The sequence below is a fragment of the Sturnus vulgaris genome, chromosome 21 (genome assembly GCF_052056855.1).
Source record: "Sturnus vulgaris isolate bStuVul1 chromosome 21, bStuVul1.hap1, whole genome shotgun sequence".
Classification (NCBI taxonomy): domain Eukaryota; kingdom Metazoa; phylum Chordata; class Aves; order Passeriformes; family Sturnidae; genus Sturnus; species Sturnus vulgaris.
Genome location: NC_142263.1, coordinates 5,016,734 through 5,041,580, shown reverse-complemented (window position 1 = coordinate 5,041,580; position 24,847 = coordinate 5,016,734). Strand labels below are relative to the sequence as shown.

General features: G+C 45.9%; 1 protein-coding gene across 3 annotated transcripts in view; it reads right to left on the bottom strand.

The window, feature by feature from the left end:
- The window catches only part of MYO1C (myosin IC), a 49,310-nt gene that overhangs the window by 10,758 nt on the left and 13,705 nt on the right, over positions 1-24,847 (bottom strand). For 2 of the 3 annotated variants that reach the window (XM_088177142.1, XM_088177141.1), the window contains exons 2-10: positions 7,063-7,218; positions 6,379-6,494; positions 3,441-3,639; positions 2,474-2,554; positions 1,614-1,793; positions 1,322-1,420; positions 989-1,102; positions 462-533; positions 121-244 (exon numbers count right to left, since the gene is read on the bottom strand). In XM_088177142.1, the coding sequence (XP_088033268.1) occupies positions 121-244; positions 462-533; positions 989-1,102; positions 1,322-1,420; positions 1,614-1,793; positions 2,474-2,554; positions 3,441-3,639; positions 6,379-6,494; positions 7,063-7,188 (1,111 nt within the window). In that variant the 5' untranslated portion in view covers positions 7,189-7,218. Of the gene's footprint in view, positions 1-120; positions 245-461; positions 534-988; positions 1,103-1,321; positions 1,421-1,613; positions 1,794-2,473; positions 2,555-3,440; positions 3,640-6,378; positions 6,495-7,062; positions 7,219-15,619; positions 15,771-24,847 lie in introns of those variants that run through there. The other variant, XM_088177140.1, reaches the window with a different exon arrangement.

Here is a 24,847-nt window from a genome sequence, read left to right as displayed (position 1 = left end):
TGCACAATTTGGAAAACAAATTCATTTAGAAGTGACTAAAAGCATGGAACTCGCTTTGCAGCTGTAAGATTTGGGAATGGCTTTTCCATTAGGCTGGAAATGAACAAACAGAAGGTTCACTTGCCTTGTAAGCCAGGGATTTGTTGACCTTGTTGACCAGCCAGGAGAAGGTGCGGCCGTACACGGCCTTGGCGAGGGCGTCCCTGGCATAGGCTGCCTGCTCCAGGTTCAGGGGACTCACCAGCTGCAGGCAGGAGCACAGAAAAAGCCACTCAGCAGCCCCCCAAACCAAGGGATCCCCTTTTCCTGCTTCATCATCACTGAACAGCCACTCAAAAACTGAACTGTCACCACTGGGACGCCTGCAGTGACACTCTCCTGTGAGAGGTGGGGAGGGAACTGCTGGCAGAGCTGATTCATTTCATCCCTTCTGCCTCCCAGATCCCCAGGGATGTTCTCACCTCCTCCCCTTTTGCTATGATCTTCTTGTGGATCAGTGCATCCCGAAGAACAGAGCCATCCACTGCCAGCAGCTGCAAGCAGGAGATTCAATTAATTTATGGAGCTTTACATTCCATTTTCCTAAAATGCCAGCCCAGTGAAGCAACCCTTCATTTCCCACTCACACTGAACAATTCTGCAGCATCAATCCCTCCCTCCTCTCCTTTCTGGCAGGGACACGAGCTAACAAATGAATTGGGTGAAAGGAAGTGACCAAGCAAAGCAAAAAAATTTCCAGAGTCCATTCCTACCTCACTGCCCAAAGGTGGAAACCTCAAGGCAGTGGTGAGTGAAGTGGTAAATACAGAAGTTGTCAATTAAATGGGTTTGATCATAGTATTTGCATTTTATTGAGGTCAAATAAAAGTGAAATTTATGAGAACTTCTAAATCACAGATCTAAAATTATATGATGGTATCAAGCTCAAAGTAAGGAATCCTCTACAATTCACCTTCCCTGTAATATCTCCCTCACTGATGATACTCACCCTGGCCAGGTATTTAATCTGATTCTCTGTAGTGACCTGAGCATTCCCCTGCTCATCAGCAGCAAACTGGACATTCCCCAGGTGCAGGACACTGGCCACGATGCTCAGCAAATCCTGCCACGGAAGCAACAGGCAAAAATCAGGATGATGGAATGAACACACAGTGAGGTTTTTGTGTTAATTCACTCTTTAGGAGAGCATTTTGTATCTTTTTCAGGATTTTTGTAGGGAATACATTCACTCCGAATTGATTCACTGATTTCAATCAGAAATCCTAAATCAAAGCAGAAAAAAACCCTTAAAAGTAGGAAAATCTGTGCTGCTAAACCTCACCTCCACCTCGCTGTCATTGAAGCCAATAACAGACAGGGCTCTCCTCATGATCTTCCACTCATTTTTGTCATTTATGGAACTGACCCTTGCACAGTGACCCTAAAATAACACAGTTTGATATAAATAAGTAAATAATCATCAAAGACACATTATCCATGCTCAATGCACTGTGTTTCTTTTTATAGCAGTCACCTCAGATTTATTTCTGAAGCGAGGGAAGGAAATTACAAAGACAACTGGAGATATCCCAGTCCTGCAATACAATATTTTAAGAATTATAGTTAATATTCACCTTTACTAAATAGTGGTACTGCTGTGGGTTCTTCTCAAGGCCCAGCCTCCTCAGCAGATCCTCCTCCCCTCCTTCCAGCAGTTGGTAGAAGATGTGGAAGTTCCTCTCGCCGTGGTTCTGGTGCACAACTCGGGATTTCTCCAGGAGGTAGTTCAAGATATGGCCCCCAACAGGAGCCCCCTAAACCCAACCAGACACGTGGAAAGAGTTCATCAACACAGAGGAAAATGGTTCTGCTTCTTGGTTGTGTGTTCAAAGACAAGATCTGAAGCAAAAGCCCACAAAACAACAGAAAATGATCTGTCATTGTGTGCCACAAGCTCTGTCAGCTCCAGCATGGGGCAGATTTGAGTGCTAAAATTCCTTCCAGGAATTCACCACGAAGGGAAAGCACCAAAACTGAGTGTGGGGGATTAAAGGAGACCTAAAGGCCTGGAGGATGGCAGTGCTGAGCTCCTCAGCTCCTGCACTGTGTCCACCTTGCTGGTGTGGGGCAGTTGGGATCAGAGTGGACACAAACACTGTGCAAAGTTACACAGGACAGGGATTATCTTCACATCTCTCAGCTGGCTTATGTGGATTTACTTGGGGAGTATCCATTGGCACAGAGCACTAGAAATAAAAAACCCTGGAAATAAAAGGGTTTGATCTCTGTGTCCCCTTATAAAGAGAAATAAGGGAGGAATAAAAGGAGAGTGAATCCCATAAAACTCTCTGGACCCAAACTTTGCTTCCACAGGCTCTGCTTATGCTGTCACCAAGGAAATGCAAAGCACTCACTAAACACACAACAATACAGGAACACAGAGAACTCCTACAACTGGGACCAGTCCTGAAATACAAAGCAGATTCCAAGTTACCCTGTAATCAAACTGCACATCCATGTACTTCCCAAACCGACTGGAGTTGTCATTCCGAAGGGTTTTTGCATTTCCAAAGGCCTGAAATGAAAACAATCAGGGAAAAATAAAAGAGTACCAAGTCAGATTATTTATAAACACTTGGGTGAAGCTGCCAGTTACTTATTTACAGCCTAGGATTTTCCTTCCTGGAAACCCAGAAGGAAACAGATTGCTCCCTGCATTCTAACACTGATCTTCACAGCCCGTGCAGGCAGGGCAGATGGAAGATCCTGGGAAAACACTTCCATCCCCCCTGCAGGCTGATTTAATGCCACTCCACTGCTCACAACATATGTCACGTCTGACAGCCTTTTCCTTCTCCTCTGGCACCACAGCTCCCTGCCTGAGGGGCTGCAGGGCTCTCCTGCTGCTGGGAGCTCACCTTCCCTGGGATCCAGGGCACAGGGATTTGGGATATGGGATATGGGATATGAGATACAGGACATAGGGATACAGGGCACAGGGATATGGGATACAGGGACACAGAGATACAGGGATCCAGGGCACAGGACACAGGTTACAGGGATTCAGGGATACAGAACACAGGGATGCAGGGCACAGGGATATCTCAGGGCACAGGGATATCTCAGGGCACTGCACACAGCTGGGGCTGGACACTAGAGGACACCACAGCACCAGAAAACAAACCCAGCCTCCCCGAGCTGCCCGCTGCGATGTGCCCCATGGCAGAGCCCTGCAGCGACCCAGGGCTCTTCCCACCCCAAATCCCCTCTTTCCCCACACCCCATCCGTGCCACAACTGCTCCTGGCAGGCTGGAAAGGGCCAGGGTTGCTTTGGCCAGGAATCAGAGCAGGAGATGTGCCCACACAGCATTCCCAGGACACGCTGGCACCGCCCCGTGGGGTCCCGCCGGGAAATGGGATCACTCCCGGTGACTCCCGGCCAGGATTCCACGGGAATTACCTCCAGGACAGGGTTGGACTGCAGCAGCCGGTCCTTGACAGTCTCGACCTGCTGGCTGGCGGGGCAGGTGACAGCGTAGTACTGCAGGATCTTCTTGGTGGCCTCGGTTTTGCCGGCGCCGCTCTCTCCGGAGATGAGGATGCACTGATCCTTCCTCTCGGTGCGCAGGGAGCGGTAGGAATTGTCTGCGATGGCGTAGCTGCGAGGGGACAGCCGGGATCAGGGAATTCGCCCGGGAAATCCCGGCACAGACATCCCCCAAAACAGCCCCAGGCCACGGCTGGGTGAGATCACAGCTCCTGCACACCGGTGACAACACAGGACAGCCCTGACACCTCTGCTCACACCTCAACCACCCAGCCCAGCTCCTGCAGCCTCACACACAAATCCTCGGCGTCTTTGAGACTGTTCTTTTGACTTTTTTTTTTTTTTCTGACAAAATTCGGACTGAATTCTGCAGATCAGCTGGCTTTTCTAAATATAAATGATCTCTCAACACTGGTCCCACGGGACAGAAAAGTTTTATGCTCAGGAAACCTTGCTCTCCACTGGTATTTTTTTCTTGCTTATCTTCTAAGTGATGACACATTTAGAAGGTCACAACAGAATTTTGCTGTCTGGGTGGCTCCAGAGCTTCTCTTGGACGGTGGGAAGAGCTGGAAAAGCCACCAGAGATTAAGGAGCATCCTGCCCCGAACACCAGGCACCTCCCCTGCCTGCACAGAGTCTGGCTCTGCCCTTCTGCTTCCTCCTCTGCTGCTTTTTCTTTCATTTCTGTGCTGCGAGCAGACAGGATCTCACACCCAGAGTCACACACCCCTACAACACCAGAGAGCTGCAGGGGATGAGTGACAATGGTGACAACTGCTCAGGGAGAGAGGAAAAGGATAACTCACATGGACAACTTCCCTAAAAACATTTTCAGCTCTCACACGTGGTGAACAAGCAGATATCCTGTCTTCGTGTACCTGACAACCCTTTAGTAGCTTGGCTTTTTTAATTTTCTTTTTTTTCTTTTTTTTATTAACTCTCCTGCTGTGCTATTAATTAGAAGTAATCACACCAAAATAACATCCATGGCCTTCTCGAGTCTATTAATACTTGGTGCTAAGGCAACACCAGTGAGCTCCCTTGGCAACACAACTCACCCCACAAAATACATCCTGTCCCTCTCTTCCCATCCAGATTCTGCCTCTGGAGTCTTTTGGAAAACAGCTGAACAAATGCAAATTTAATTTGGATTTGAAGAAGTGCCTGTGGCCCCTGTGCCTTTGTGGGGTGGTTTATGGCCACCAGAACAGACAGAATCGCTGTAAATAAAGATGTTTATGGTCCCATTTGCAGGCCAGAAACAGGACAGGATGTGACAGATCTCTGGAATATGTTATCCATAAACTTTCCTTCTCTGAGTGTCATGTACTTCCCAATGCTCAGGCCTACACTTGAACTACCTGACACTAGAATAGAGATCTTGAAGTGTTTTGGCTTTCTAGAGACAGTTTAGAAGAGGAAAAAGAGGAAAAAAGACACCTGAGTTACAGGAAAAGGAGAAGCCCAGAGCTCTACACTGCAGATGGAGCATTTTGATGCTCCTCAGAGGACTTTTAAATGCATATATTATCAAATAATGCAATAAATAATCAAATAATGCAATGGAACAACAAAAACAGTTAACAAAGAATTCTGTTTTCCCAGTGGGAGCAGCAGTACCCGGGATCACAGTTCTCCAGAGGTCACTTATGAGCTGCACATTTCACAGCTTCTGAAGGGACCTGTCCTTTTAACAAAAGGACAAGAAAACCAAGAAAAAAATCAGCTACACTGTGATGTAAGTGGGATTAAAGCACATCTGCTCAGTGCTTCCTGCTATCCATGAGCATTGCCATCATCCTGCACCTACTGCACACTTAAAACCAGAGCCACAGTCCCAAGGATTTTCCACAGAGTCCCAAAATTCCCATCTAAGGGCACAGAAGCCCTTCCCTCACCACAGGCAAAGTGAACTGAGCAGGTTTGAATGCAGGGCTTTGCAGGTTTAATTTTGCCCCATCTGAGTTCACACAGTAAAAATCACATTTTTGTCCTAACAAATCTAAATTCAAGCACTGAGACTTTCCCAAGTAATGGCTTCTCCCTCTCTCTGTGCTTGCAGCACATTCTGGTTTGTTTACTCTCCTGGGCTATGTGCCAGCAATAAGAAACAACCCAAATAGTTTGCTCATAAATAATATCATTTACTCTTCCAAGAGATCTCTTTAAAAAAACCAACCCAACAAAACACAACACAACAAAAAAAACCTTCCAGGAGGTGCTGAGAATTTGGCCCTTAATCCTGAAAAAAAAACATTTTGAAGCCATGTGGCCTCAGGTCTCTTTTCTTTTTCTTTCAGCCCGACAAATTTTTTTTTCAAATGCTTTCAAAAGCAACTTTAAACCTCAAACAAATTTTTTTTTTAAATGGGAAATTGGGAATGCTCACCAAGCCAGACCATGTAAATAAATACATTCCTTGTTCCAACAGGCTGATGGTATCTTAGCAACAAGGGAAATACCAGATAAATATTGGTCAGGCAGGAACAGCAGAGGTAGGAAAGAAACCCCCACACACCAGAAACTCTTTCCCCTACTTAGCCCCGGACACAGAGACCCCAAATAACCCTGGAACAATGAACTCCTGTCCTGCCAGGGCTGGGTAAGCAACTCTGTTCCTGCAGGAAGGAACCAACTCCCTTTCCAAATACTGCTCTTGCAAAGGCAACTCATCCTCTTTGGAGAGAGGAACAGGAATAGAAAGAGCCTCACACCACACCCTGCAGAGGAGCCTCTCCATCCCTTGGATTTCCAGGGCTGCAGCTGGGACAGGGAAAAGTCCTGTTTGCCTCTTTCCTCATGTCCCAGCTGTGTGGGAGTGACAAAACCTGCACTGGCAGCCACTCACAGGTGAGGAGAGACTTCATAGAAGCTGACACCACGGTACCGCTCCATGTTCTGCTTGGTGTAGATCTCCAGCTCCTTGTAGGGGTTCACAGACACCAGCACTGAGCCTATGTAGGTCTGAAAAACACAACAGAAAGCAGGAAGGTTCCAGCAGGTCTGGAGGCAGAGCTCTGGTGTCCCTGGAGGCTGGACACCCGTCCTGGGGTGCTGGGGATGCTGCAAACAGGCCAAGGGTGCTGAGGAAGAGAGCTCTCAGCTCTGGGACAGTGACACTGCTGGAGCTGTGCCACCCGTGTTATCCCTGCTGGGTAAAAAGCACCTCAAATGGTTTTAGGGTTTCCAACAAGCCACAGTGCTGGGTTATTTCTGATATACATTTAGGATCGGGTTCAAGTCTGGTGCTGGTGGAAATGAGTGAATTCAGGAGATGGAAGGACATGCTGAGAGTTGGATTTTCAGGGCTGTCAGTGCCACCAGATGCCAACAGGAGCTCTGCAGTGAGTCCCACAGCCAGCAAATGACAAATGACAGCACCCAGAGTGGTGCTGGCACAAGCACCCATGGGCTGTGAGCTGCCACCAGCACCTCCAAACCTCAGAGCAGAGCAAAGCCAGGCTTGTCCCGTGCACAGGTGACCCTCCAGGTCACTGAGGGACTCTGTGCTGACTGTCCCTGTGCTACTCACATAGATCAGGTTCTCCTTGAAGCGTTTCCTCAGGTTTTCAATGAATGCAGCCTCGCTGGTGAAGTTTTCCAGCAGGACAAAGTCCTGCACCCCCACACGGTCCCGGGCTGTCAGAGCGCTCTCCATGGTCAGGCGGATGCCGTTGGCTCCCAGTCCCTGCAGCCAAAAGAACAGGGAATTTGGGATGGCTGTGGGATTGCAGGGGCACACAGGGAATTTGGGATGGCTGTGGGATTGCAGGCACACATAGGGAATTTGGGATGGCTGTGGGATTGCAGGCACACACAGGGAATTTGGGATGGCTGTGGGATTGCAGGTACACACACAGGGAATTTGGGATGGCTGTGGGATTGCAGGCACACACAGGGAATTTGGGATGGCTGTGGGATTGCAGATACACACACAGGGAATTTGGGATGGCTGTGGGTTTGCAGGCAGTTCCCATAATCCACAAGAACCACAGTTACCCTTGGATAACCATATAAAAATGAGATACTAAAGTGGGATATTAAAACAATCCCACTGCTGCTGCTGAAAACAGTGATTACAACACTTCATCAGTTGTCTGCTCTAATTGCTTTGAGGGAAGACAAGTCAGCATCGGGGGAAAATGACTGCTAAATTTCTAATAACTTCAAATCAAAGAAACAAACATTTGATGAAGGGAATAAAACCTGGATTTCCTTTCCCAGGCATCCTTAGGAGGGACACTGAAATGTGTTCTCTCCTGTGTCTGATTTCACAACGGGAAGCTGTTTCGAGGTAAGGAACCTTTCATGACTAATGATGATTCATCTCAGAAGCAAACAGCTTCACACTGCTGACCAATTTAAAAGCTTTAGCAAGGCACCCAATGGGAAAATCCTGAGAAAATTGAGAAGAAATGAGAAATGGGCATTTCTGCATCCCACGCCTCTAACTTTAGGGCTGACACCGACGTGCATGGAGAGACTCCCACCCCTGGCTCCTCTTTTTGAAGGTGACATTTTCAACCTGACGTGGGTGAGACACAACCATCTGATGACTCCTGACTTCACTGTAAAGCAGGGAGGGGAAATCTGCACCCAGGGGTGACTCAGTGGCTGCTTGCTGGGGAAATCTCTACTCAGGGGACAGAGATGGAGAAGATGAGAGGCACCAGAGGAACAATGTGTGAAACCCTCTGCTCACTCCTGCGTGCATCTCCTTGTCTTCCTCAACCCTTCTTACCTTGTAAACTGCCCACAGCAGCACCCTTCTCCTCAACCATTCCACTAAGAGATATTTTGGGATGCAGCACAAACACCAGAGGGGTCTGTTCCTAAAGCAGGTCATGCACCACCAGCAATCCCAGATACCCATCCCAAACTGGGAATGCCAGACCCTGCACAATGATGTAGATGACTTTTACTGACTCACAGAGTTCCTCTCAGCACCTTCCCGAGATGTAAAAGTGGTTAAACTACAGGGACTGATGATGTGCAGGGAGAAAAATAAACCCAGCCCTGGTCAGGCAGAAAATTCACCTAAAGTTCTGTTGAACAGTAATAAAAGCAAGAGTCACTGAAGTATCAATTTGGGTCAAAACAGGTGCAAATCCCCTCAGTCTGCAGTTGTTTTGACTCACCAATTTCTTGGTAAATGTTTTTTTGATTTTGTAAATGATTAGTAAATGCTGTTTTGCCCATTTCTGCGAGTTCTAATTGGCTTCCTCCCTATAAGCCAGGGTAGAAGTGATTGCCTGAACCCAACAATTTTCAAATTAAAAAATCAGTTACTTCTGGAAATCTCAAATCCAGACTCACTCTAATGGCTCAAACACCACAAAGAAACATCATGTGATTTCCTGTTTTATTTTTTCCAATTAGTCTCATGGTCTGGAAGGCCTGAGTTCTAAGTTTGGAAAGACACAGCCTGGGAGGAATTCTGCAGATACTGTCATGAAGTAATCGTTCTAAAATGGCCAAAATTTTCCAGGCCAAGTCCTTCACAGCTTCAGTAAAATGCTTTGTTGTCTTCTACCCTCTCTGCCAAGGTGAGGAGAAAAGGGATAACCCTTGGAGAAGGAAGGTGGTGAGATAAGGAAGGGAAAATAGAGATAAATCACACAGAAATAAACTCTGCCCAGAAACTGGAATCCTTCTATCAGAGCAGGTTTTGGCCAAGGTGATGAGAAGAGAGGCAAAACCAAAGGAAAATAACTCCTTTTCAAGTGATCAAATTTACAACTCCAGTCCCAAAACACAGCTGCCTCAACACGGACAGAGGAGAAACTTCCACCCTCGCCCAGTTAATCCCAGTTTACAGAATCCTGAAGACTTTCACAGCAAACGTCACTTGAGCAGCTCTTCCATCAGCCCCTCCCTGCAGGCGGGACAAAGTGATCGCAGCTGTGCCCATGCAGGGAGGGAAGAGCCGAGCCATCCATCCTCTCCCAACACTGAAAATTCCACTCCCCACGCCTCCTCTGGGACAGGCATTTAAGGCCAAGAACTTTCGGCTTCCTCCAGATTTTGTCTCCTCATTCAACTCCAACCTCTCGCCGTGAGAACAAAATAAAGACTTCAAATCTGCAGCGAGCTTGAAACAAAACAAAAGCCAAACCAATGCGACTGAAAGCAGCTTTTTGGAGATAATGAAATGTACCCTGGGGATGTGATGCAGTCAGAGCCTGCAGAATATAAACTTTACTCACTCTTTTACCCTCCCAAGCCCAAGTTCAGTGCAAATATATCCAGAGCTGAGCAATAGGCACTGCTCCATGCCAGCATTTGGCTTTATTGCCAATATGTCCAAGTCTACCACCAGCTTCAAATGTCAGTGTTAACTGTTTCACTGCCACTGACACCAACAGATGGGCCATAAAAGGAGGTGAAAATAAACCCTTTCTGTAAAATGGAAACAGAACAGTCATGCAGAAGGAAGGAAGTGGGGAGGGAAGACACTACTTAAGAAAAAATAATCACAGTGATGACCATATGCTCCTACTGAATGATGAATGTGACAGTAAGGCACTGAATAAATTAAAATAACCAAAATGTTGGTGATTTTCTGTTAGCAGGCAGACACCAGATCTGGTGGCTGTAAATTAATGCCAGAAAACCCAGTCTGGGGGTTTGAATGTGATACAGAGGAGCTAATTAACCATTAAAGCAGTTTGTCTATGGACAACACTGATTGCCTTGTCTTAGCAGGGGATGAATTTCTTTGTGCCAATCCACCTCTGACTGATAAACATTTACAACATCCTCTGCTCCAGGCAAGAGATTAGCTTGGAAAGCCCCCTGGCAGGGAGAATATTCCAGATAATTGGGAGAACATGGCCTGTGAGGGTCTGATCAGACCCTTCTTGTGGAAATTAGTTTTTCTGGAAGCTGCTGGGAGAGCACAGTGGCAGAGGAGCTGCTGTGACACTGAGGAAGGACCTCTGTGCAGCTGCACCCTAAAAAAGATTTGTTTAATAATGAAGATACTGCTGTTTTGAGAAGTGTGGTGTGCCCCTTTACCTTAGGAACAAATTGGACATACAGGAAATATTTAATCCTTTTCATAAAAACCTGAAAAGGACACAAGCTTAAAAGTTGTGATGAACTATTCAGTTCAGTTGCTACAACTGATTTAAACTGTAAACTGCTGATACTGGTGGTCATGGTCTTATTGCAGATGCAGATTTTTGGAAAATGACTTTGAAAATATTATTTTCTGGTACTTTTATTTCCTGCTGGTGTTGACTTTACTAATGGCTTGTGCCATTACTGTGCTTGCAGAGCATAAAACAAAAGGTTTGCACTGGCCCAGGATTTGAGCAATAAACCAGGCTGGAAATCTGACAGGGATTAGAACTAACTCAGATTCTTTGATTGTTTTAATCCAGGTCATTTTCCCACACTGGGCCCACGTGCAATGACGACAGCCAGGGACAGGGCAATGGGGAAGCACAGCAGGCTCAGGGAGGAGCCAGGATTCAGCAGCAGGGCCAGCTCCTGCTGCCTTTAAATGCTTGGGAAACTTCCACCTAAGAGGCAGGTCGGGTTTAACCTAAAGCTCAGCATCAAATCCCTCCTCCAGGCTTTGCTGCTTCCCTGGCACCGGGTAACACCTCCAAACCAAACCAGTGCAACTCAGGCAGCCAAACAAAGACCAGGAAAAAAAGAATCTGCTGGTTTTCTCTCCAGGTTTTGAGCTAAATCTCCTCCCTGTGGGACTGGGAGAGTGTCAGAGCCAGGGAAATAAGAACAGGGAGCACACAGAGTTATTTAGGGCAGCTCCACCACATCCACCTTACAGGATCCCTACAGGGATTGAAAGGAGGACCTGGCTGAGGATCCTTTTGTGGGATGGAGGCACCTCATGCCACACCCAGCACGGGCTGCAAACAGGGAATGGCAAAAATCTGAGCAAGCTCCATGTGATCCTGGTGCCTCCTCCCAACCTCCCCTTTCATCCTGAACCCACTGTCCTGGGGTCACTCCCCTCCAGAGTGCCCAAGTGACTTCTGCCACCACGTTTCCCAAAGCCAGCCCACAGTGCAGGTTCCAGGGATTCATTCCCACACTTTTAACCCACTCTTTGCTTTTAATGTCTTCTCCAGAGCTGTGAGCACAACAGTGGCTCAAGGCCAGGAAGGGAAAAGTCCCTTTGGAATGGTGGGGACCAGGCCAGTGCAATCACCACCACAGCACTGCTTCCACATGGCTTTTTCTGCCCTGGGATTCAATTTTGGGAAAGACTTTCCACTGGTGTAAATTGGTTGCTGAATGCAGCCTGCAGAGCCAGGTTTACATTGGCTGGGGTTCCAGCTTTTCTTTGTGTTCATACAAGAGTCAACAAGACCAGAAAATACCTCCAAGCTCCTGGGAGTACAAAACCACTCAAGACTGTACCAAGGAGTTTCCTAAACTGAACTGGGAAATCGCTGACATGGGATTGTGAAGGTGTAAACACATATTTTTCCTTTAAACTCTGTTTAATGCCAAAGCACGATAAAGTTTTTCCTCTGCTTAGGACATGGAGAACTAATACACCTCAGAAATGAAAAACAGGACCTTTCGCTCTGCACAGCAAAATCCAAAGATTTGAGTCAGCCAGGCTGAGCACTTTGAGGGAATTTGTGCTGGAAGATGGGAGGGCAGCTCTGCCATGAGCACAGGGGGTTTGGGGCTGATGTGAGCAGAGCAAGAAACTCCCCCTGGCTTTGTCCAGCTGCTGCTCCATGGCCATGGAACACCCAGCATGGAGCAAGGACTCATTCCCAGGCTTGGTTTTCCCAGAGGGGTTACTGGAATGGTTTAAAACTCAATTCCAGACACACTGAGGGATGGCAGCACCAGCAACTTCCCACTCCTTTCCATGAGAAAACACCTGAAATTCTCAAAGTGAATGATTTTGTATGGAGCAGGGAAACTCCACAACTGATTCAGAAAGGAAAGTCACAGCACAAACAGAACTTCTGCTTCAACACCTAAAAATGTATCTTGCAATAATTTCTCCTGGCAGTGTATTTTTCCAGATTGGGTTGTATCCACTCAGGAGGCTCAGAGGAACAGCCCCAGGAAGTGGCAGGCACCTTTATCTCGGTATCAAGTGCAGGATGATTGATCTGCAGGCTCCAGAAATAGTTACAAAGCCGGGAACGGAAGAACAGGCCAGAACCAAATGTGAGTGGGAAGGGAAATTCAGATTAGATTCTGGAAGACAATGCAAGCCTGAACCAAGAATGGACTTCTTGTGGGGGGTGGCAGCTAAAAACCATTTGTCTCGTGGATAGTTGGACATTCTTCACTGTCATGCCAAAGCTGCAGGAAAGAAAAAAATTCCTTTGATTCCTATTTCATTCTACAGCCTGGGAAAGGGCTTGGACACAACAACGTGGGCCAGACAGCAGAGCAGACAAAAATCAACTCTTGTATCCAAGGCTTCAATTCCCAAGGTGCAGAATGGGAAAGCTCCTCTTTCCTTTGGCATGGAAAAAGAAAAAATGAAGATGATGGAAGTGGATCAGAATCAGGGATTCTGCCAGCAAATCCCTGCCAGACTGAAGTGCAGCCACCCAGGATCCTCCTCCCTCCTGCCACACTGAAAATCAGCTGCTCATTGTGGACACAACTCTCTCTGTTAGCCAACAGCTGGATGGGAAAAGGTTCCCTGAGAGGCAGCTCTCTGTCTCCCATAAAAATCCCCTGCCAGCAGCCACGTGGATTTGGGTGCCCCTTCTGAACCACCCGAGCTGAGATGATAATTGATAAGACAAGTATTTGGCTTGTTTAGTTAAAAAAATTAAATAACAAAAGGAAATTTTTTAATATTTTGCTTTTAATTATGTAAGGCAAATTAAATGATTTCCCAAAAAACAAATTGGGAAAATCAGAGCTGTCAGGTGGATTGAGATAAAATCCAGGTAACAACTCTGGTGACCCAGACCAGCAGAGTCAGAGGGAACAACCTGGACTTGCAGCTGCCACTCAGGGACCATCTCTTAGAATTACTTTTTATTTTGCTTCTTTTAGACCAATACATCACCAGCAATGGAATGTCTGGAGTCAGGGAACTCAGAATTTGGTTGTCCCTCTGATACTTCCCATCCTAATCAGATGGAAGGATGGAACTCCAGAATATACAATTCAAAAAATTATATTAAAGAGATAGAAATGCTACATCCTTGACTAATTCTTTTAAAGTAATTATTTTGAAGTTTTCCACACTTTAAGTAGGGATAAATTGAAATAATGAGTAGGTAATATTATTTGTTCAATATTTATAACATGATAATACCTTCCAGATTTTACTTTGTGGAGGATGAGTAAGGAAATAAGCAGTTAGCAGTGAAAAGGAAAAGGCAGTTGTAAGAACTGATCTGAAGGACAGGAAAAATGTTTACCCTTAAGAGGGGTAATGATATTTCAATCAACAGGCTAAATATAAAAGAGCACTAAGAAAAATGAACAAGGCAAACCAGGGCTGGAAAAGTAAATACACAGAATTTCTATATTTAGGGAGCTGACATTTTTGCTCCTGAACAGATGGCACAAGCTGCTGCTGGTTCAAAGATGTTGCTGGTGGCAGTTTGCTCAGCAGACCTGTGCCCACAAGTCTGGGCACCCCACAGCAGCCTCAGAGGACAAACTGATTTCAAAAAGGCATTTAAAAGAGGGGAAATGTCATCTTGCTGCCCCCCCTTGCAGTGAGCTTTGCTGCTGATTTCCAGATCAGCTGAGCAGGTGAAGGGTGGCAGAAGCTCAAACACGAAGAGGCAGAGCCAGGCTGTGCCCCCTGCCCTGCTGGTGTCCCACTGCCAACCCCACCGGCAGCCCTTCCCCACTGCACTCCACCAGGATGTCTCTGAGAGACTCAAACTTTCCACAGACCACTCCAGAGCATTCCCAGGCCATGCCAAGGGCACTTCCACACCCTCAGCTCCCTGGAGAGCACCGGGCACACCCCAGACACCTCCTGTGCTGTCACCCTGCCACTGCCACCACTGCCACCCCTTCTCCAGCTGTGCAGGGCTGCTGCCCCAGCACACCAGGAACACCCTGTGCAGCCCTGTCACCTCCACTTCCACACCAAAACCTCTGCCCTTCCCTTCATCACTTCCTCAGTGGTCAGCACCAGAATATTTGGGAGAACAGACAAGGATGTCTGCACTGAGCAGGTATGGGATACACCAGCCCTATGTTAGCTCTTCTTTAACAGGGAATTGCTCAAATCTACAGAAGTGACGTTTTCAATCCTTCTCCTCCTAAATTTGGTCACTTTACCAATTAAAGTCTTGAGCATTCTCATCCAAGCAAAAGCTCACACACTTTTTTATAACACTCCCTCATTCTTGACCTCAACAACTTCCAGACTCAGTGAATTCCATTGCCCAATTATTCATTGTATGAAAATAATTTCTGCATCTCTTTGGCAACTTCTACCTTAATTCAGTGTCCCTATTCCCGTGCTACAACACAGAAAAATGAGCTCTATGTTCTCTGCGGCACTATTATTTTTTTTTTCCCTCCTCTCCTCCTCATCTCTTTTTCCAGGTAACAATCCCAGTCCTCTCAATCTTTTACCACCAAACTCCTTTTCCCAAGCTCGGGGTTGTCCCACAAAGGATGCAGGGTCAGGAATTCTGGCAGCTGCTAAAACACAGACCAAGTTTTGCTGAACTAAAACAGCCTGGAGGAACCGAGTGGAGATGAATCCTCCAGCAGGTACTTCCTGCCATTCCCTAGGATGGCAGAAGGGGACAGAAGCCCTGGGAAGGACAGGAGCAAAGCCCAGCTCCAGGATGGTCCCTTCACATCCTTGTGTCCAAGTAAAGCTCCACCCTTTCTCCCCTCCTAAAGTAGAGCTCAGCTTTCCCCCTCTCTTCCCAATTTCTCAACTCCACCTTGCCTTCCTCCTCCAACCCTCCATTCCCTGGCTTTTTAGCCAACTTCACCCCTTTTCACATAACTTTCCAATGAAGAAATCCTTCTCAAAGCATTTCCCTTTCCTGCTGAAACCCTGCAAATGTTTCTCCTCTCTTCTTCTGAGCCCAGCCCCGCATGTGAAAGCTGCGGAGCCGCCAAAGGAGTGAAATGAACCTTACCCCGCCTCTGAACTTCATCTCTGCCTCCCGCCAGCTCCCGCAGCCCTTGCACAGCCTTCGCTTACGCTGCTGCAAAAAGCAGCAATCTCAGGACAACTTCTCTCTTCTGTCAGTTGCCTTATTTTTTTTTTTTTTTTCATGGCATTTTCAGTGCAGTCAGAACTCCCTCCCTCCCACCAGCTCCTACTGGAGCATCTGGAGAGGGCGTTTTCCAAGGAGAAGGAGAACTCTCCTCCCAAGGAGGAGCAGCCCAGGAGAGGCAGTCCCAGGGAAATCAGCTGCGCTCTGCCTGTGGAGTTCCTGCTGCCCAATGACAGCAAAAACGGAAAGAAAAGTAATCCCAGTGCTGGAAAACCTGGGGCTGAGCCCAGCACACAAACCACAGCCATCAGACAGGAAGAGACGAGCTCTGGGACAGTGAATTACTGTCCTGGAATTGTCCTGGCAGCATGGACAGGGCTCCCCAAACCTGCTCCCAGCTCACCCCAAACACAGCCAACACACAATCCCAGCCCCGGGGTTGGCATTACACTCAGAATCACCCTCTCAGAAAATCAGACACAAAAAGAGTCCAGGGTTGGATGAAGTTTGCCTTCACAAGGATTTAGAATCACAGAATGGTTTGGGCTGGAAGGGACCTTAAATTTCACTTATTTCCAATTCCATCAAGCCCTGTCCAACCTGGCTCAGCAGTATTTTATTCCAGATTCCTTTGGAGCCATCCAGCACCAAAACTCCCACTACATCTGGAAGTTTTGAGGTCCTTACTGCAAAATCACCTGCACTACCAGGTAAGAGCCTTTTGGAGCACACAGTGAAGGCACTGCTGCCCTCAGTCCCCAGCCCTTGCAAACACAAGATGCACATTTTGCAGTCTCTGAGCTCATCAGGGTTCTGGACTCACACAGAATTATTTGTGACCACAGCTACACCAAGAGTGTGAAAACCCCACCTCATTTCCTACCCCCCTGCCTGAGAGAAAGGCATTCTGACAAAAATACTGCACAGCCTTCACGAGCATTAGGGGAAAGTGAAAGAGTAAGAGACAATGGACACAAGCTGAAAGAAGGGAAATTCCAATGAGTTATTTGGAAATTTTTTCCCACTGAGTGCTGTCAAATACTGGAACAGGGGTCCCAGAAAATTGTGAAACTCCTTCCTTGGAGATATTTAAAACTCAACCAGACAATGTCTGAGCAACTTGATCTAAATTGGTCCTGCCTGGAAGTGACGTTGGACCAGAGATTTCCACAAGGTCTTTCCAATCTAAAATTATTCTATGAATTTATTAATTATTTTGTTCCTCAATGGACTAAGCTGTGCATCCATCCTAAAAGGAGTTATAGGCAGTGCAAATAAAGATATAAATCTGTTAGAGAAGATGCCACCCCTCAGGTGTTTCAGGCAATTCATATTGTGAGCTGTCAAGCAGATTCTCTAATCACTGAACACGCAGAGCCACAGAATGATTCCCAAGCTCAGCTGCTGATGTTTCATGACTGGCACAATCTGCACTCAGCTCTGCTTAAAGCGTTTTTTGTTTTGCTTTTTCTCTTCTTATCAAAATGAATCCTTCACAAATCCTGCTATAGGAAGGGTGAAGTCAAGCTCTGAAGTAAAAAGATTTAAAGCAAGAAGCTAAAAAGCTTCAATCTCCTCAGAGAGGAGGCTACTGAAAAGCAAACACACGCAGCAGATGTTGTCAGTGGCTGGGTGCAGCACTCCCCTGTAATTAGCTCTGCCCAAGGCAGAGATCCTGACTGGGGTGGATGTCACAGGCAGAATGTGCCAAGGATTTGGGATGGAGCTTGGCTGCTGGGAGCACTGCAGAGCCACAGCTCCTCTGCCCTCTCAGACTCCATTTTGAACATTATTTGTGGTTCTTGCACAACTCTGTTTGGCAGGGCTGTCGTTGGCTTCTTATCTCAGCTGGGTGAATTTTTAACGGCAGCAGCTTCAGGATGTGGCTCAGAGCAGGGTTTAGCTTTGGGCTTTTTCAGCTTTTGACACTGAAGGAAGTGGACACTACTCCAAGCCCCTCTCCTGTGCACAGGTAAGATCAGGGGTGATATAAACTCCATTTCCCAAAATGAGCCACATCAGCCAATACTGAAACACAACAGTGAGCCCTGAGCCAGGAGCTTTCCAAACATAATTAAAGCTGTGGTCTGGCAGCTCTAATTATTCAGGAGAATATCAGTGCTCCACCAGCACTCCTCAAACCACTCTAATTGTCACCAAACAGATTCAGTAAAACCCCTGTTACAATTCTAAGTATTAGCAGACTTCACCTTTTCCCTAGTTTACACCTCCTAACGCTTCTCAGATTACATCTCATCACTAAAAATGCCACATAAGAGAAGAATATACAACACTTAGAAGTACATTTTTTACACATTTCCCTTGTTTTTTTTTCCTGCAGGAGAACCCTTTTATTTATTCAGTCACTGGAAAGACCTTTACTCAAAATGCTTTTTTCTGCAGCCAAACTACTGCCCAACATCTGCTGGTGAGGAAAACACTCCTGCATGTGGGTTAGTCTAAACTAGGAGGGGGAGGAAAAAAAAAAAGTTGGAAAGCAGAGGTAATTTTACTTTATAAGATCTTGATCCTGGATTATGAAGGTGATAAAACCAGACTCTTCCTTTCCAGCAGCAGAGCCCAGCCCTTGTCTATGATTTCTGCTGAGGATGGCTGGCAAGGTCTGGCTCACTCCAACAGGCAACTACAGGCCAAGGGATGAATCAAGTTTTCCAGGCCTCACCAGTTAGAAGTGACTCACTTAAACCCTGGATTAGAGCACTGGGATTGCTCTGCTCGTTGCAGATAAGCAGCTGATTCCCTGCATACAATAATTTCACATTCAAAGCAAGGGGACTGGAAACCTTTCCTGTCAGCCCTGCTCCCACAGGCTCGCAGAGCTTTGCTAAGCTACACCCACAAGCCGTGGCTCTGCTGAAAAAATAAAAGTTTGGCCCCATGAAAACACCATCAGTGTTCCCCTCTGCAGTGCACATTCCACTGCAAAATATAAAGCTGGAGGTTTGAGATGCTGCCTTGGGTTTATGCTGTTCAGAAGTCAACGTGGATCACATCTATGTTATTCCAAAAGGTGTCAAGTTCATCTCTCAGTGAGTGAGTTCTTTCTGGATTTTTGTAATATTCCTTCTTTCTGCCTTGCAAAAGAACTACAGAATAAGATACATTCCATAATTAGAAATCACTTGGCAAAAATACCATGGGAAAGAAACCACCCTAAACAGGCCAGGAATTTGAGAGCCCTTCCTCTCACAGGTCAGAAGAACGTCTTAATCAAAAAATAGAAATGTCTTTAACCTGTCACATGTGTCCTGCTGTCCAGATCATCCTGATCTAAAACTGATTAAAATGCCTCACATTCCTAAAACACCCTATAGCAGAAACTGAAGGCTCTGAAGGACATTTGTCCCACTGCTTAGGAAAAACACCCTGTGTCCTACAGAGGATGAACATCTGACTGCAGGATAAGGATAAATCAACACCCTGCCAAAGAGTCAAAGCTAAATATTGTAACGGGCTTGAAAAAAGGCAAAACCTCCTCCCTATTTTATTATTTCTGCTAAGAATTGTCTCTTTTCTACACAGTTTTTGGATTAAAGCATCTCCTCTTCCCCTCTCAATGGTGCTCCAAACAAGCAGTGAGGAACAGAGGTTTGAACACAGGACATTGGCCCCTGCAGACACAGCATTCCTGCTCAGCTATGAAACTGCACACCTAGAAAGGTTAAAGCAAAAGCTCATTATACTCACTCAAAAGGTGCCTCAGGTTCCTTCATTTTACTGCAAACTTCGTGACATCACAAGTTGACTGAATTCCCCGATTCTGTGTGAAGGTGTTTGCAGGGTTACAGACAAAATCTTAAAAAGAGTGATGTGTGGCCAAAAGCATTCAAAAACCAGAAGACAAAGAATATTTAAATTATTATTTTGGATTCTAATTTATGCTTTGTAATGCCTAAAACTGTCAATACTGGTTTTGTTTGTTCCAAGAAAGTTTTGTCAGTGAGAACACCAAACTTCTTTTCTTCCCAAGCTCAGTCTTTCACAAATAAATACAAAAAAAAAGAATATTACAAGAAATGGAGATGCACACGTCTCCTTGGATTCCTACACTTTCTCTGCCAGTGCTGTTCCCTGTTTTGATGCCCCTGGTGATGGATTAAAAGCACATATGACAGGCTTGTATTTAGTTATGGCTCCTGCACACACACAATAATTCTGGGTCTATGACGTGAGCAAAAACAGAAAGTGGGTTAATCTAACAAATTAAGACAAATTTTCCTTGTTGTTGCTTTCTGCTGAAGCAGTGAAACAGAAATGGCTGGCTGGCTTTGACAGTGGCCATCAGAACAAAGTCCCACTTTAGATTCACCAGATGCCCTTAATGTGATGCCAGTTTGTCTCATGCCCGTGGCTGCTCCCGCTCACGGCCCTGTCAGGGCTTCCCTGATTTTACAAACACACTCAGATCCCAAGAGCAATTGTTGCAGTGACTCCAACAACGAAGTTGAAATGCAGCAGTTAATTCCCTGTGACTGCTGTGACACCAGGGCTGTCAGCAGCTCCCCTGCAGCAGGGATGGGGCTCGGAGGGAGCTGGGAACACAAACAGCCTGACTCAGTCCAGCTGATGTGCATTCCTCCCGACTGACTTTCCAAACAGTCACTCCCAGTGGCAGGACCTACATCTTCCTTTTAAGGGGAAAAAATGTTTTCACAGGAAAAATTAAGTGTTCAAAGCCTGTGCAAATCTCCCTCCGTGCGTCCAGTGACGAGTCTCGCCTTTAAAAACACGTTCTTGTTGCACGCAGAACTAAAACTTCTCCTTCCTTAATTTAAAGTTGTTCCTCTTTTTTAACACAGCCATTGGCTGGCTGCCCATCCCTGGCACACTCAGGTGAAATATCCTAGCACACTACTTTTCACGCAATCCAGCACTGAACAGAGTTGGTTTTCCAAAGGAAATCTGAGCGAGGAAAACACGATGAAAAATGTACAGGCTGCAGACAAAACTTCACAGCTCACACTGCTGACTGACAGTTCCTACTCCTTCACATTTCTCTTCCTGCATTTCTGAAATGAGGCTCAGTGTTAGAAAGGGCTTAAGGCTGGAAAGCAGATCACAACAAAAACTTCTTGTTCCATCCACTAAAGATAAGGAAAGAGTGAGCACTGGTGCTTTGCCTGCAAGTTAGATGAAGGAAACAGGATTTCCCTCTGCTACTCCCTGAGCAAGATCCCAAGGAAATGTTTCTAATAATAGGAAATTACTATATAAGGCCAGATCAGCACTAAACTGTTTGCAGCGTGGAGGAGAAGGATGGACAGGAATCCTGAGGAGGGACACACCAGGCTGCTCACACATCAGGGGAAGGCAGCACATGCAGGGCTCCCCTGCACACAGAGGGACAGAGTTTAACCTGTGACTCCTCTGCTGAGCAGGGTCCTGTCCTACAGCCAAAAATAGCAACTCAATGGACAAATCAGAGCTGCTCTGTCCTTCTGTAATGCCCTTGCTTTTCTCTGTGGCAGGAAAAAGATAGAATTTTAATCGACAAAATAACACTTGTAAAGCAAAGTTGAGCATGTCTCTGATGGGGAAAGGGCAGGGAAAAAGCACAACCATGTCCTAAAGCACAACATGGGCAGTGCTGACGCAGAGGGCAGGCTGAGAGCTCCCCTTCCTGGGCTGCAGATCCATGCAGCACAAAGGTTTCATCAACTGGACACTTCTCTTACTCATCTTGGCTTAAACAGCAAGGCCATTGGGCACCATTTAAGTTCATTTCTGCAGCATTCCCACAAAATTGCAGGAATTAATGTCTCCCAGGCCAGGAGTTTGAGCAGCCAGAGGCACTGCTGTGAGCTGCAGCTCCAACCCACATCCACCATCCCTTCAGACACCAAACCTGCAAGCCCAGTGCAAGGACAGATTTTCCTTCTTCTTATACAAACACAAGGGAGTTCCTACAACAGTGCTCACAGAGGCCTCGTTTGGGTAAAGTGACAGATCTGGAAGGTTTCCCTGTGATTCCCATCAAGGAGTGTCTTTCCATCTCTGCTTTGTCTTTGGATAAAGCCAGGAGCTCTCAGTGCAGGGCAGCTCGCTGAGCAAACACAGCCCCAGAGCTGCCACGGAAATGAGCACCATATAAATTTTATCACACAGAGTTTTGGTGTTTTGTTTTGTTTTTTTTCTCCCTGACAGCAAGAGATGTTTGTGACAAAATGTACAAACAATTCTGTATCTGTAGCCCTGGCACATCCTATGTCTCTTCTCTGCAGAATGACACAGCTTCCAGGGAAATGTGAGGCCAAATCCCAGCCAACATTTTCCTGTCAGCTGGTGAGACCTCATTGAGATACAGGGCTCAGTTTGCCACAGCAAATTTAAAAAAAATAGAAAAAACGTAATAAGAGAGCCTTAAAAAAACCCAACCCAGACCACCCTTGTGAAAGAGTCATTGATGAGAGATTAGAGTTTAACAGCAAAGCTCTCTCCACATCACAGCATCAGGAGCTTCACAGTCCCCATGAAAACATGGCTGAGATTCCCAATTATTCCCAATTCTCTACACTGCTCCACAGGATTCCTCCAGTGTCACCAGGACCTCAGCAGCTGCTTGTACCTGGCCCTTGTCCCCACCACACCTGGCCAGAAAAGGGTGTGCACTCAAAGCAGCAGTTCTGTGCCAAGAGGATGTTCCATGTTGGGCTTTATCTCTAGGGACATCTTGATTTCTGAGGATTTTTAGACTGACCTTTAATTTTTGTCCTGTTAAATATCACATCCTTGACTGCACAGCAAGGGGGAAAAGGAGTGCAGGCAACAGGCAGGTTTTTCAGAGCTGGGAAACACAAGTGGTTATGACTCAGAGAAAAACAGCTACAAAAAAAGCTCTAATTTTAAATGCTCTTATGCCTCTTTTCTCATGTAATACTTGCTCCATAACAATTATAAAGCAATTCAGCAAGACGGCCTCTGCTGGTATGGCTTGTGGTCAGTGGTATCTGGAAGTTAAATTTGGATAAAAATATTTTTGGGAACGAGCTCCCTGTGGATTTAAGTCAGGACAAAGCCTCAGCTGTAAGGCTGGACCCTAACACTGTTGTATTCCCTGCTTGTTTTTCATACCAGCTCCAAGGAGGCAGGCATTAAGTTGTTTGCTCAGTTTCAAAGTCAAGTCCAGGAGAAATAAGATATTTGTCTTGGCTGTAAAAAGTGAGAAGAATCACAGGTATGAGACTGGGAGTCTGAAAGCAGAGTTCATCCACCCCTATTAATGTTGTATTGACAGGATCCCAAACCTCCCCTGTGCCCCAAATGATTGCAAAATTCTTCTCTAAATACAGGAATTGTCTGTTTAGAACTGCCAGCACTAAAACAGAAAGTTTAGTTGCTTTATTTACTTTAGTAGGTTAAATCTGAAACCTAAGGAAGGCTACCTGAAAGACATCATTCTTAACTGTGCCAACACACATCATTTTACAGAAATCCAAATACCAAACTTATCTTCTATATCAGACTGCTTTATAGGAAACAACTGAACTTCACTGACCTTTCCTGTCCTTTTCTCCTTTAATTGACAACTTTCACTAATGTAGCTTTACATTAAAACAAACCACACCCAAAATCAGATCACTGGTACAGCGAAAAACAGGTTAAAAAGGAAATATCTCTCTCCAAAAGACCCAAATGAAATTGTTTCTTTTAAGGCAGCACGGAGTCTTTCCTTTTCATAAAGCTTGAATAAAGCTATAGTGGAATTCCCAATTTGTTTTTAAAGTCATGAACTTTTCTGTTATGTGGAGACTGAAACACAGGTAATATCAAGATTTTATGAGTATATTCAAGCTTCCAAGTCAGGAGAATAAAGGTCAAATGACTAAAACTTTCCTGAAAAGCACAGGAGAGAGGCTCACATATGGAATATATTTGCTTAAATTTGGATTTTTTTATAAAATAGTTTATACATGAGTGATGCCCCAACAAATAACTAACCCTGGAACAGCAAAATGTCTTTGTATGGACAGTTTATAGTAGGATAAAGATGTTTATACCAGTGTAATAGCTGGGATCTCAGTATCATTTGTATCCAAAATACAGGGATATGTTGCTGTGAGTAACATTTTGCATTGGTACAATTGCAATTGCTATAGTACAAAATCGTACATTTTGCAATGTACAATTGTCACAGGTTGGTTCCATGGCATATCCACAGGTTCCTGAGGGAAAAAAGCCAAGTCAGTAACCTACAAGTGTTGGGTGATACCTGGGAGTAACAAGTTCTTATTTTCCTTCTGGGTGTGACCCTCCTTTAAAGCAAACCCAGCGATTCTGTAGCAAACTCCAAGTTCCCAAGTGGAGTTAAATTCTGTGAGCACATTGGATGCTCTGGACATTCAAACAAGTGGAGCAGTTTAACTCGATGATTTATAAGTGAGGAGTTTACAGGCACAATTTGTACTTCCACCGCTTCTTTTTTTTTTGTCTCTCTCTCCTCTGTTCCAAACTGACTTTGCTGGCCTAAGGCAGGCAGTTATTTTGAGGCAGTGAAAAGTTATAAATAAGTTCTAATAGAACTATTAGTGACACACATGAGACTGAACTTCTTTCAAGCCCTTCTTTGTAAAGGAACAAAGAGCACTTTACACTGATTGTGATGGCACAAGCCCCCTAAGAAAAGTTTAAGGAAAGAGTTTCAACAACTAGCTCATGAACCCAAAATTAGACCAGGGGATGAGCTGTAGGAATTGCAGATTGTGCTCAAAGGAAGGGCCCGAGCAGTTTGCAAAGCAGACAGGAGAGGAGCCTGGCCCTGGCAGGGTGTCAGGCTCGGGGCTGGCACTGAGCTCAGCACGGGCAGAGATTGCAGCTGATGTCTGAGCTGCTTCCCTTTCCCCTGCCTGCCCTGCTCCAAACCAGGGGAAAAGCCACCAGATGAAGGGTATTGGCTGAGCTCATCTCCTCTGACTGCTCTGCCAGCACCCCAGGGAGCCTGTGGTGAACAGGCTTTAATGCTTTGGTGAATCTTTTTTGTCCCAAAATAGATTTAGCATCACTTAACATCCACGGGGAATGATGAGTTGCCATTAGTGTTCTTGGAAAATTAGGCTGCCTGGAAAATACAGCCATCATTTCAGAAGAATATCCCACGTCCACCTGCATCAGCTTCACTCAAACAACTCA